This window comes from Fukomys damarensis, unplaced genomic scaffold, assembly GCF_012274545.1.
Source record: "Fukomys damarensis isolate Sample0158 unplaced genomic scaffold, DMR_v1.0_HiC HiC_scaffold_33, whole genome shotgun sequence".
Classification (NCBI taxonomy): Eukaryota; Metazoa; Chordata; class Mammalia; order Rodentia; family Bathyergidae; genus Fukomys; species Fukomys damarensis.
The window spans coordinates 19487594-19502350 of record NW_022900945.1 but is presented as its reverse complement, the minus strand read 5'-3'; the positions used below and the strand labels follow the sequence as shown (position 1 = coordinate 19502350).

The 14757-nt window shown below is 34.2% G+C and overlaps 1 protein-coding gene across 8 annotated transcripts in view; it reads left to right on the top strand.

Moving 5' to 3' along the window:
* Col24a1 (collagen type XXIV alpha 1 chain) overlaps positions 1-14757 on the top strand; it is a 304025-nt gene that overhangs the window by 62549 nt on the left and 226719 nt on the right. For all 8 annotated transcript variants that reach the window (XM_019209372.2, XM_019209374.2, XM_019209375.2 and 5 more), the window contains 2 exons: positions 13168-13221; positions 14164-14208. In XM_019209372.2, the coding sequence (XP_019064917.1) occupies positions 13168-13221; positions 14164-14208 (99 nt within the window). The remainder of the gene's footprint in view (positions 1-13167; positions 13222-14163; positions 14209-14757) is intronic.

Here is a 14757-nt window from a genome sequence, read left to right as displayed (position 1 = left end):
TACTCAAAAATTAATAGCCTTCCTGTACACAAATAACAAACACACTGAAAGAAGTTAGGGAAACAATACATTTCAAAATAGCCTTGAAAAAAAATGAAATACCTAGGAATCACTCTAATGAAAGAAGTAAAAACCTCTACATTGAAAACTATAGTACTCTGGAAAAGGAAATCAAAGAGGATTTCAGAAAATGGAAAGGAATCACTTGTTCTTGGGTAGGAATAACCAGTAGAGTGAAAATGGCCATACTTCCAAAATTATTATACAGATTTAGTGCAATCCCAATCAAAATTCCAACAACGAATCTCACAGAATTAGAGAAAACAATTCTAAAATTCATTTGAAACCAGAATAGACCTAAAAGGGCAAAGGCAATTCTGGGCAACAAAGGCAAGGCAAGGGATATCACAATTCCTGACTTGAAATTATACTACAGAGCTACTGCGATTAAAAAAATAATAATAATAATAAGCATGGTATTGAAAAAAAAAAAAAAACAGACCTAGGGATCAGTGTAATAGACTAGAAGATACAGAAACAACCCCAAACACACTCAGCCACTTTATCTTTGACAAAGGGGCCAAACATGTTCACTGGAAAGACAGCCTCTTTAATAAGTGGTGCTGGAAAAATTGGCTTTCTACATGACAATGATTAAAACTAGACCTATGTCTCTCTCCATGCACTAACCTAAAATCAAAATTGATAAAGATCTAAATATTAAAACAGAAACACTAAATCTGCTGAAAGAGAGAATAGGTAGAACTCTTGAGGACATAGGGTTAAACAAAGACCTCATGAACAAACCCAGACTACATGAGAAATAAGACAAAGAATCAACAACTGGGGCCTCATTTTATTAAAAATGTTTTACTACAAAAGAAATCGCCAGCAGTAAAGAGACAACCCACAGAGTGGGAAAAAATTCTAGCCAGTAGTCCCTCACACAAAGGACTAATATCTAGAATATACAAAGAACTGGGGGGAAAAATAGACCACCCAAATTTAAAGACCCAATCCAAAAGTGGCAATCTGAAATGGATAGACACTTTTCAGATGAACCAGTACAAACAGCAAATAAATATATGAAAAATGTTCAACATCATTGGTCATTCCAGAGATGCAAATTAAAACAACACTGAGATTCCACCTCACCCCAGAAAGAATGGTTGCTATCAAGAAATCAACAAACAACAAATGCTGGCAGGACTGTGGGGAAAAAGGAACCCTTCTCCACTGTTGGTGGGAGTGCAGACTGCTGCAATCACTGCGGAAATCAGTGTGGAGATTCCTCAAAAACCTAGGATTAGAGGTTCCATTTGACCCAATTCTTCCCCTGCTGGGTATGTTCCCAGAAGAATTTAAAATGTCATTCCACAGTAATATATGTGCTCATGTTTATGGTGACTCTGTTTGTAATAGCTAAATCTCAGAAACAGCCCAAATGCCCATCAACCACGAATGGATTAAAAAAAGATATGTTTTTCTATAAATTGAGTATTATAGCTAAATGAGACATTTATAGCTAAATGGATGCCTCTTAAAGCTTTACTCTTTTTTTTTTTTTTTTTTTTTTTTTTTTTTTTTTTTTGGGGATTTTTTTTTTTTTTTTTTTTTTTTTTTTTTTTTTTTTACTGGGGAATCACACTAGGACCTTACACTTGTAAGGCAAGCAGCAGCACCACTGAGCTAAATCCCCAGCCTTGAAGCTTTACTCTTAAGTGAAATAAATTGGACACACATGTGTAAATATCACACTGTTTCTCTGGTGTGAGAAACTAAAAGTGTAAATAGGGACCAAAATATATAATAGACAATGTAAAATAAGAAAAAATTTTTCAGAAAAGAGGGGAAACTTGGGGGGGGGTGAGAAAAGAAAGAAAAAGTGGAAAGGGCCTTTTGTAAATAAGGAGGGGGAAAGGAGTTGAAGGGAGGGAAGGTGAATGGCTACCTAAAGGGAATTCAGATCCACGGTGTACTGATACAAATTCCCTGTGACGAATGTGATTATTATGTATATCTAACTTGTACCAGTAAAGTTAAAAATTTTTAAATGACTACAGGGCTCCTGGATTATATTGTTCTTTACACTGCAAAATCCATTAAGTTTCACTGCTTTAAAATATATGTATTTGTTATAGATTTATGATCCTTCACAATTATATTTGGAAAAAACATATATCCCATTTTTCTGACTAATATTTATAATAGAAAATGTGTCTGATACTGTAAAACATAATGTGTGCTATATGTACTTTCTCTTAGATTTACTACAAAGTCACGTGGCCATATTTATAAGGAAATGATAAGTACTCAGAGTAAGATGCAGTTGCAGCCACAATTATGGAAAGTTTGACCTCAGAGATGGATCTAGAATACTATTGCTATGTATAAATATTCTCTTTACTTTTTCTGTTAGAAATAAAACCACCACCAAATAACTTTCACACTATGGAAAAACATACTAGCTACATATTATGCATGATAGGATATTTGCATTTTAACTTAGATCATTAGAATTCTATGAAAAAATGGTCATTTGTTGCTATTATAACTGCAGCAAAATGAAAACTATCTGCTGATAATATTTGAAGTGAAAAATAGGTATTTTGGATATGAATATGGCAAGTTTTTCTTGTTAATTTCTTAAATTATGAGTATATATGATGTTATATACGAGGTAAACATTCAAATACATAGACAGAACTAAAGCCACCATAATGACACCTATGCATTTGAAAGAATATAACAGAAACCTGGAAATGCTAAAATGTAAGTGTGTCGGTGTCTGAAACATGTGGCTGTATATTTGTTAAAGACAGTCAGTCCCACTTTTCCATTAATTTAAAAGTAATTTAAGAGTTTAGGCTGCTTATAGCAATGCTGTGGGACTTTATTTCATTTATTGTCATTAGAATAATCTTACAAGATATATTTTATTAAAATATCATTTTTACTTATCTTTAAAGCATTTCCTTTCCTAAGTTAATTTTTGACTGATACATGTATAAAAGCTCTACCTATCTATGTAACACCATGGAATATTTTGATACATGTTTACATTGTATCATGTTTAAATCAGATCAAATATACATACCTCTTTGGACATTTATCATTTCCTTATATCCAAAAGATTAAAAATCACTTTTTGTAGCTTTTTGAAATGCAATACCTTGTTCTCTGTCGTCACCCTACTGTCCAATAGCTACCCAAACTTCTTACTCCCAGCTAACTAAAACTTATTAACCAAGGATCAAACTTTCCCTGTTTCTGGGTTTTAAATGACGTTGTCTCCTTCAAATTTTACATAGTGGAATTACTTTTCTCAATGAGGAGTGTGGTTCAGTTTCAAAAACATTATAACATGTAATTTAAATAACGTCTTACTCACTTTCCTTATCTCTGGGACAAAATCCTCAACATCTACAACTTGAAGGAGGAGAGGTTTGTTTCGGACCACATAAGATTCAGTGCACACTTGGCAGGTTTATACACAGAAATGGCAGGACAGAGGGTCTGGGTGGAAGAAAGCCGCTCAGGCCATGGGTTCAGGAAGCAGAAGATGAAGGGAGGAGCTGGGGAGGGAGGCTTCCAGGTCAAGTGCCCAGTGACCTGCGTTTCTGGTCAGACGCTTCCCCCTAGCATCACATTTAATAGAGCGCTGCCAGGATTTAGCCACCTTTCAAAGCCCTTCCTGTGAGCAGGTGAGGCTTTGGGAAGGAATCGAGGTAATCACTACAACAAAGGACAGTAGTAACTCGTAAGTTTTCTGTAACATTTTCCACTGTAGGGAGGGTTGCTGGGTATCAGAGCCAAAGCTTCACGCATCCCAGACAATTAATCTACCTCTGAGCTACACACCCCCTTGCTACACTTTGATTTTTAACGTGTGAGACTGATGGCAGAATTGGTGTCATAAATCACTTCATTTTGTATAGTACGTATGGCAATGAAATACAGTCAATATAGTGAAGGCAACAGACATGAAATACTGTACAATCTAAGTTCAGGTGTGTAATCAGAATAGGATTCTTTTTTTTTCGTCATTGAGTTTATTGGTACATTTTAGGTATACAGTACAGTTACATTCATCATTGGGATCTTGTACCTTTACATGACAGGTCTTGGTTCTCATTTTTCCCCATACCCCTGCCCTCTCTCCACCCCTCCTCCCCTCCTCCTTTACAAACACTTCATTTGCATTTTTTCATTTTCTCATACTTTTTTTCTTTCCCCTGATTACCTTTCCCCTACTCTTCCCAATTTCCCTACACCTTTAGCTCCTTTCTTCCTATTTCACATTGTCCATTATATCATTAGGATCTTATGTACTATTACAGTTTATTCACACCAGAGAAACTATTCGGTATTTACATATGTGTGACTTATTTCAATTAGGAGTATATCCTCAATATGTATCCATTTTCTTATGAATGAATCTATTTTCTCATTCTTTATGGCTGAGTAGTATTCCATTTTATAGAAAAACCACATCTTCATTATCCAGTTTCCAACTGATGGACAATTGGGCTGTTTCCAAGTTTTAGCTATTACAAACTGTGCTGCTATAAACATAGGTACGCATATATCTCTGTGATATGATTCTTTTACAGAATAAGATTCATCACTGAGCTGGGTTCTCAGGTGTGTGCTAAAGCTGCATGTTTGACATGAACAGTTTACAAAATATTAATTGGCCTCATAGTATATCTATCTATATATGCATATATATGTATATGGGGCGAGGGAGAGGGGAGATAGAATAGAAACATAGAGGAGATAGCCTTGTCCACAACTGTCCACTGATGATTTAGTTATATTACTAAGATTAGAGTTTGGGAAATGTTAGTAAAAATCACTTGCCCATACTGCTGACCAAATTATCACTTATTTCCCAGAGTAAACATTAAGCATGAAATTAATTTGTTGTGAACTAGCTTACTGTTCTCTGTGTTTTTAAAAATGAATTTATGTGTAGATGTACAAGTAAGAAAAGTCTTCTCCTACACAGCAGATATATGAATGTTACTGAAATGGACACATTTTAAATAGTATTGTTTTATTCAAGAGGTAATTATTTTTTAAAAGGATGTAGTTATTATTTTAGTCTCAGATTGTTGTTTCAAATTTAACATGTATGTTGCAAATTATTTCTATTTAAGTCTTCCCAGAAACTCATTTTTCCCTAAATAAAATACTGTGTGTATTTAGCATCTATAGAGATAGGTGATATTTGTCACACAATGTTCTTTCTTTCTTCATTTTTTTTTTTGACCAGGATTTTTACTTTGAAATAAGATAACTGTTTTGGTAAGAATTTGGTATGGTAGGAGAGTAATAAGAATTATATTAACAAATTCATTTGTTTCTTATTTTTTGTTGACATTTGAAATGCTTTCTTTTTCCTTTTATGAGATGCTCTTTATATTAGGATTTCCATATAAGGTATTAATCCCTGCGGTTATTTTTAAGGATTTTGTGTACATACAATTACATTTTAGTACATTTATGTGTGTACTCATGATTTTGAAGTATTGCAGTTCTTACCTGTCTCCCGTTAGCCTGTCATAACTGGATCAAAACCCTTATTTGCCAATTATTAGAAGACAACCATGGAACTATAGATATTTTCAATAAAATTGACCTTTGAAGGTTGAGAAGTCCAAGAAGCCACTATTAACCCATCCTTTTGCTCTTTCTGTGGATATTTGAATTCAACTAAAGAGATCTCAGATAAAAACAAAATGGCAGACAAACTTTATTATTTAGGACTTATTAAACACCATACCATGACCATTTTATTTTATATTCTATGCTGTCATCATTTGCAAAGAAGATTTTTGGATCATATCTGCTATGGGCCAGATTCTTTAAAAGCATCAAGCAGCTATAGATTCATAACAGGAAAGAAAATGCTATTTAGAAAAAATTGAGGATGCATTTGATAACTTCATATTTCATGTATCATACCTAATTCCAAGTAGCTTCCTTTTTAGGGCAAAGTTTCCAAACTATTCTGCAATGCTCCTGTAAGGAAATTCTATAGCTGCCTTACAAAAGCATTTACAGGGTGCTTAGCTTGATTTAATCAGTGCTTATTCTTTTGTACTAAGCTGCCATGCAAATTTATGTAGCTCCAAAGATCTACAAACATGTTTAGTAGAACTGATTTGCCAGGATCAAAGGTAAAAATGAAATAGAAATGGAATTTACTCTCAACAGCACTTAGGAAACTGTTGTTAAAATATAGGTGTTCTTCAAGGAGATTTTTTGCACCCAGTAGGGAATAGACTATAAGTAAATCATTACAGTTAATGTTTTACAAAGGCAAAACCGTCATCAGTTTTCTTCATACACAAAACATTATAAGCTTACAATGGTGGGCAAAATAATATCCTTAAGGCACCCACACTTCAAAAGTGTTTACTTTTCTAACTATAGAATGAACATCTCTTCTCATCTATCTTTCTGCCAGAGAAGTCTATTTGAAGTGAACTATATTTTGGCTTCTAACCCTAATGTTAGAATTTCAGAATACAGTGTAAGATCATTTTGTTTGGCATTTATTAATAGCTTCTATTCTTAACCCAAGACAACCTTAGATACATACTACACAGTAGTACCTCAGATACTTCAATTTATGGGATAATTTACAGAAAGTGCTTTCTTTGCCTCAGGAAAAAAAGTTGTAGTTAATTGGACGATAAAGAAAGTACCACTGTCACTAGAGTATTATGGAAAATAGTCATTAAGGTTTAAATCATTCGTCCGCTTTCAGGAACAAAAAATTATTTTCTGGATTCTACTTTCATGGGCATGCCCTGTAGTCATGATATTTTCCTGACTATTCTGTGACAATGTGTATGGAGGATTCTAGGAGTTTACCCCAACCCACGAAGTTGGGGTAGACACTGAGAAGTGGGACTCTCAGATGTGACTGATGATTTTGAAGAAGAGCAGGCTGAGCACGATTTCACAAAAATCTGACACCTACGAGTGAAAGTTTAGACAGGTAATTATTTTCAGAGTAGAAAACATCAGGGAAAACTCAGAGCCTCATAGGTCATCAAAAACAGAAGAGTTAGTGAATGTATGATAGGGCTATCTTGGGTTTAGGGACTCTATTTTCTTTGAGGGAAAATGGAAAGAGTGGTACATACTGTGTACTAAATCTGCTTTTGAAGCTAATGAGGCAGATTCCATACTCAGAATTATAGTACACACTGATAACCAGTCTTTAAGAATGAGATGGCATGGGAGTTTAGCTCAGTGGTGCCCCACCTGCCTGGCAAGTGCAAGGTCCTGAGTTTGATGATGCCCCCTCCCCCAAAAAGAACAAAGCAGGAAGTTGAATTTAGGAACAGAGGCCCAGTGTAGCTAAGCCTGGCTTAAGCCTATGTCCAAGAATTGGGCTAGAGCTACTTAAATTCTTCCTACCAAAGCTTAGAATTAGTCTCAACTAGGAAGACAGGCTCGACCTTTCAGATGTGGATCAAATTGTGCTAGCTGTAACAAGGAAAAGAAGGATGTAAAGACTGAATATCACAGAGCCTTTCACACTATTGCTTTTTTTTCTACAGTGGTCTTGTTTCATCCTTTCAAATAATATTATCTACCAGGCAGTGCAGTTTTATTTATTTATTTTTTATGAGACAGTTTCACTGTGTAGTTCAGACTGGCCTTGAACTCACTATGTAGCCCAGGCTGGTCTTGAACTCCTGGTGATCCCCTCACCTCAAATTCCAGTATTTTTGGTGATGTTCATTGATGCATAGAATGTATAGAAGTAATATATAGGTTTATCATTTCTGTATCTCTTTTCGTTACTTAGTCTTTGAAAAATGTGTTTCTGTTAAGTTCGATGATGCTTAGGATACATTTTTAATAAAATTTATTTTGAGTGTATTTTTATTACCAGTGTTTAATGATGATTTTTATTTACCTCTCCTTTACATTGAATATGTTGTTTTTAAACCTTTTTCTAGAAAAACAAGAACATGTTCCCCAGAAGAATTTTGTATTGATTTTATTTATTTATTTATTTATTTATTTATTTATTTTAGTTTTGTTTTTTATTTTTGGTACCAGGAATCAAACTCGGGTCCTTACTCTTGTGAGGCAGGCAGTGGAACCACTGAGCTAAATAGCTGGCCCCAGATTTTGTTTTTTAAATTTTGTTGTTATACTCATTATTACTAGTTGATGCATTTTTTGGTCTTCCTATTTTCCGAATCTTTCTATATGCATTATTTTCTGTAATTTCTTTGTAGAGCTATAAAAATAACACTTGTAGAGCTAGGAAAATATTTTCCTGATCTTTTTTAAAGCTAAGAAAAGAACCCTAGAAGGAAATTTTCCATTGTTCTAATACGTTTAAATATACTACCAAATATAACTCTGAGTGACCTAAAATGCTAACCCCACCTATATATGACAGTGTAACAAATCTAATACACTTCCTTTGGGTTTAGTTTTGATAGCTACTATGTTTGATACCAGTACTATCATTAGGCTCAGGCAAGAGAGACACTTGCTCTGGACTCTGCACTTTTGAAGGCCCTGCATATCACAAACAAATACAATAAATGTATAGAGAAAGTATTTAATGCTCATATCATTCAGGATCTAGCACTGAGCACTGGCACAGCATGCCCTATAATTCTTCTTACTATGTATTGGTTATCTGTAACCATGTGACAAGTTGTTCCAAGTAAGTGATTGAGAACTGAATCAATATATATAATTTATTAGTTTCCATGGGTCAGAATTTGGTAGTGGCTTATTTAGGTAGCCCTAACTCATTAAGTTACACCCAAGATTTTGACTGGAGCTACAGTCATCTAAAGGCTTAGCTGGGCACATAGGATCTGCTTTTATAGTAGCCTTCTTACTGGCTGAGCCAATTGGTGCTAATTCTGAGTGGAAGACCTGACTTCCTCCGCTCAAGGGCTGCCTGAGTATCTTTGAAACATGATTTTGGCTTCTCTTGCCCTGAGTGTGAGGTGGGAGTGCATAGAGAGTCTCTTACAATGCAGTCTCAGAAGTCGTACCCGGTCCCTTCTATCTTTCGTTGGTCAGCCAAGATTCAAGATGTGAGGAGCCACACATGAGCATGAATACTAGGACATGTAGATCACTGGAGTCCATCCCTGAGGCTGGATGCCACAGTTTAAACCCTGTTAGGCCTCACATCTTTTTTGGCTGTATCTTCATATCTTAATGCCAGGAAGATATGTAGAAGGTACCATTCCTGCTACTGCAGACAGAAATCGTGGTAAGGTTGTGGTGAAGATTTGATCATTCAGTAAGGGGAAAGATAAATTAGTTACCTAATTTTCTTCTCAGCCTGAATGCAGCGTTTTGCATGACATAGTGCTGTTTCCTGATAATTTAAGACTCTTTTCCTGTTTCTGTGCCGCTTGTAAAAGATACGGGTTTTGTAATAAGTGAAGTACTGATCAAAATTCTCACCCTTCTTTCCTCTTCATTTTCTCTCTCCCAGGTAGAGAGAAATCACAAACTTTGTGAGAAGCTGAGGCATTGAATACGTTAGAGAGGGCAGTGAGTCCTAACTAGCACATCAAGGCAGTCCTCACTGAGTCCCAAGAATGTTTTTGGTAATCTTATTCCCTTTATAGACTGCTCAAGTCTTTGTTTTTTAAAGCACAACTTTATTGAGATAAAATTCATATGCCATAAAATTTATTTTTAAAGTGTATGATTTGTTAGTTTTTGATATATTCACAGGGCTGTGCAGCCATCATACTATTTTTAAAGCATTTTATCATCCTAAAAAGAAGCACAGCGCTCATTAGCAGTCACTCTGCATTCTTCCCCTTGCATCCCCAGCTCTTTTTATCTCCATGGATTTGCCTATTTTAGTCATTTTACATTAAGGCAATCATACCATATGTCTCCCATTCTAAATTATATCACTGAGCTGTTTGGAAAGCTGTGTGATCTGTTTTAAAAAGTCAATTATCTCTAATGTTTCAAATCTATCACAGGACTTTCATCTTTGTTTTCCATTACCTGCACATCATAAATAATTTCAAATATCCATATTATCTCAGACTGAATAGAATAATGTATTGCAGATTTATAAGTTTGTTGACAACAGACTTTGACTTCCAAGGACAGTAAAAGCAAACCGCCTACTTGAACTTCAACTGACTTTGAAAGGGGTATGGCTAAAATGTGTTTAACTACATAAATGGTTTTTGGATTATCTTCTAATTACAGAATAAGAAAAATTGTGCTTTCTGCATGTTACCTATGTATTACAGACATCATCAATTTTCTTCTTGATGTTAAGCTAATCTTTTGAACTTAACCCATTCACATATGTATTGGAGAACTAATGATTTTTTTTGACAGTCTGTTAAACACGTGCTTTCCAAAATAAAGATATTGTAAATATTTAATGATTTACTTTTATTTTTGTTCTTTTAAATTTTTTTAAAAATATTATTGAAATGTTTATAATAGTAAATCTTATTTTGCTATTTTAGAGTAGGTTTTTCAAAGGTGAGCTTAAAAGTTGGAAAATCCAACAGTAAATCTTTAGGGAACAAGTTTAGTGTATAAAAAAGAGTAACTGAGTATTGATTTATTTTTACAATAGAATTTATAATGAGAAATTCTTACTTGGCTACCTTTTGTAATTTTACAATGTAGAATTTTCAATGGTATTAAACACAATTTTACATTTTCATTGTCTATCTGTATGATGTCTTTCCCAATAAAATTGCATGTAAAGGACTCTCAGTTGTATACACTAGATCTTGGAATGAAGGGTTGAAGCACTCACTGTAGTCAAGTAGAAAGAGCATAGACTCTAGAATCATTTTATTTCCATTAAAATCTCAGTCCTCTCCATTTTTAGTGGTCTAGTGTTTGGTCTAGTACAAGTGTTTTAACTCCCTCAACTACAAAGAGAAGATATTAGTAGCTAATGAACAGACCTGTTGTGAAGATGAAATGATATACATATATAATATTGTGTATAAAACTTTAAACACATGGTAAGTACTTAAGAGTTACTACTTCTCTGTGGTGGAAGTTTAGGAGCAATGTGAAATAGCAGAGATAAGTAATGAATGGGTCATATACAAATCTTGGTTATATTCTGTGTGATTCAGTGATTCTTTGTATAATGAACAGATTGTTAGCTTCTACTTAACTTTCTATATATTATGTGTCCTGCAAAATGATTTTTATAAAACACAAAAATGTAAAGTTAGTGAATTGTAGGGCAAAAATGATTGCATTACAATGTAGTGGTTAACTCTTCTTCAATATAGTTCTAGAAACATTACCCAGAGCAATTACACAAAAGAACGAAATAAAAGGAATATGGATAGAAAAGGGAGAAGTTAAATTATCATTATTTGCTGATGACAAGATATGCTACATAAAAGACTGCAAAAATTTCACAAGACTCCTAAAATTAATAACCAAATTCTGTAGCATAAAAGGATACCAAGTCAACATTCAAAAATCAATAGCATTTTTGTATACAAATAACAAACTCGCTGAGAGAAATCAGAGAAACAACACCTCTCACAATAGCATCAAGAAAAATGAAGTAACTTAGGAATCAATCTAATGAAGTAAGTAAAAGACCTATACATTGAAAACTACAGCACTCTGAAAAGGAAGATTGAAGAAAACATCAGAAAATGGAAAGATAGCCTTGTATAGGCAGAACCAATACAGTTAACACGACTACACTTCCAAGGTTATTATACAGATTTAATGCTTTCCCAATCAAAACACCAATAGCATACCTCCAACAACTAGAAAAAAAATCCTAAAATGTATATGGGACCAGAAGACCTATAATAGCAACAACAATTCCAAGCAGCAAGGGCCAGGCAGTAGGTATCATAAGTCCCAATCTGAAGTTATACTATAAATCTGAAGTGATAAAAACAGCTTCGTACTGGCAAAGAAATAGACCTGAAGATCAGTGTAACAAAATGGAAGATGCAGAAACAACTCCAAGCACCCTCAGCTACCTAATCTTTGACAAGGGGCCAAATACCATCACTGGAAGAAATATAGCCTCTTTAATAAATAATGCTGGGAAACTGGCTTTCCACATGCCAAACACTAAACCTAGACCTATATCTCTCACCATGCACTAAACTCAAATCAAAATGGATCAAAGATTTAAATATAAAAACAGAAACAGTTAATTTGGTGGAAGTTAGAATAGGTTAAATACTTTAAGACATTGGTGGAGGCCAAGACTTTATGAACAAAACTCTGATTGCACTGGGGATATTACAAAGAATCGATAACTGGGATCACATAATATTAGAAAAGCTTCAGCACAGCAAAAGAAACCATTAACAGACTGAAGAGACAACCCACAGGATGGGAAAAAGATTTTTACCAGCTATTCCTCAGACAAAGGACTAACATCTAGAATGTATAGAGAACTTTGAAAAGTCAGACTCCCCCAAATTAAAAACCTATTTTAAAAATGGACATCTGAAATAGGTATTTCTCAGATGAAGAAATACAAACAGCAAATAAATATATGAAAAATGTTCAACACCACTGGTCATTCTAGAAATGGAAATTAAAACAACACTGAAATTCCATCTCACTCCAGAAAGAATGGCTATCAAGAAATCAACCAATAACAAATGGTGGCAAGGCTGTGGGGAAAAAGGAGCCCTTCTCCACTCTTGGTGGGCGTGTAAATTGGTAGAACCACTGTGGAAATCAGTATGGAAATTCCTCAAAAAACTAAAACTGGAGGTTCCCTTTGATCCAGTTGTGCCCCTTTTGTGTATCTTCCTGAAAGAGTTAAAAGCATCATACCAGGGTGATATCTGTCTACCCATGTTTATAGCAGCACAATTTATAACAGCTAAATCTTGTAAACAGCCCTCAAGCCCACCAACAGATGAATGGATAAAGAAAATGTGGTATGTATATACAATAGAGTACTTCTGTGCCATAAGGAAAGATAAAAGTTGTTTTTATGTAAGTGGATGCACCTGGAGACCATAATCTTAAGTAAAATAAATCAGACACACAAATTTTAAAAAAATTAGTGGTTAGGCAATACATGTTTTCCATTACCAAATTTTAAAATTAGAAAACAGAGTAAAAAGAAGTCCTTTATATATGCTTTCTCTTTCTCATTGCCAGGGCTATCCAGGTGACTTTGGGGACAGAGGCCCTCCTGGACTTGATGGCAGTCCCGTGAGTACACTGTGCTCACCCTTGCATTTTACCATCATCACCTGAACTGGCCATTCAAATGATCACATTTGTGAATAAGCGCTGTCATCCAGTTTTCCTACCACTACACATTCTGATCTGTGATTGTGAATGTGTGAAATAAGCGAAAGATATTTTGAGTTCACTCCATCATGATATGCAGTTATCAGAGTTATTTTTACAAGCTTAAACAAAATATTAAAAATACATGATACTAACCAGTCTCATGTAAAGTGTGCTCTCAGACCTTTCATTTGTCCATCTGAGTTCTTATGTTTTATAGAGAAGTCTTCTGCTTTGGGATTATTCAAATGGTGATATTCAATTTAGGAAAGAGTTACCATTCTAAAATGAGTTTCATCATATTGTGAAAGAATAATGCTCTTGAAGAGCATTTTGAGTCTTTAAATTCAAGAGTACACTGAATATTTTTAGTTTATTGGCTTACAATTCTTTATAATTTATACTATGCCTTTGTTTCCAAATAATTTGAATGCAAAACCAGAGGTGTACTATTCCCATACCCTGTGCCATACTAATTCTGTGACATTGACACATTGTGATAGGTGACTTATCTTTGCATATAATATACAGGCTAGTTTTATCTAATGTTAACTATGGATCATATTTACTTCCCTTATTAAGTATATACAAACAATAGAGAATTCTGTAACCTTGGCTAGATGATGTTCATATACAATGCAAAAGCATAGAGTCCAGAGACTTTTGAAGAATATAAAGAGCCTCTACAGATTTGTACTTCACAGAAAGATGTGTAAGAGGAAGGAAGCTTCAGAATTTAGCTGTACTAGAAAGAAAAATCTGACATATTCTCTCCTATAAACTTTTGCCTTAATACTCAGAAAATATCTTTAGTAGTTAGGAATTATATTTACTGAATTTTGTGTATTTCTTTTACAATAGGGACTTGTAGGTGGCATTGGCCCTCCCGGGTTTCCAGGACTTACAGTGAGTATCACTAAATACTATCATTCTTAGGAAATAATTTCTTCTTTAATTTATATTTGTTAGGTGTGTTTTTAAAACTTAGAAAAATGAGACATTTTAGTGTCGCTGTTGGATATGAACTCTGCTTCAATTTGTTTTTCAGCCAGATATAAAAATTAGACTAGTAACAGAAATCATATTTTAGATGATAAAAATAATTTATTTCCATAGATTTATATGTGTGTATATGTTTATGCCTGTTTCATTAAAATATCTTAGTCAAGGTTCACTTTTCTCAAAAGTATGAGTCATAGCACAGCCGCTTCTTTCTTTTGAGAAAATCTTCCACACAATGTTTGGAGGGAAACAGACATGATCAAAAACACATGGTAACTGTAGACTTTAGATTATAGAGTAAAATTGAATAAATGGTTAGGAAAGCCATCTTCAACAAAGATAGGAGTTAGACTATTCCAATGACACTAAACATTTTCATACATAATTTACTACACTAAAATGTGCAAGTGACTATTTGTTCTTTTTTTTTTTTTTTTTTTTTTTTTTTTTTTT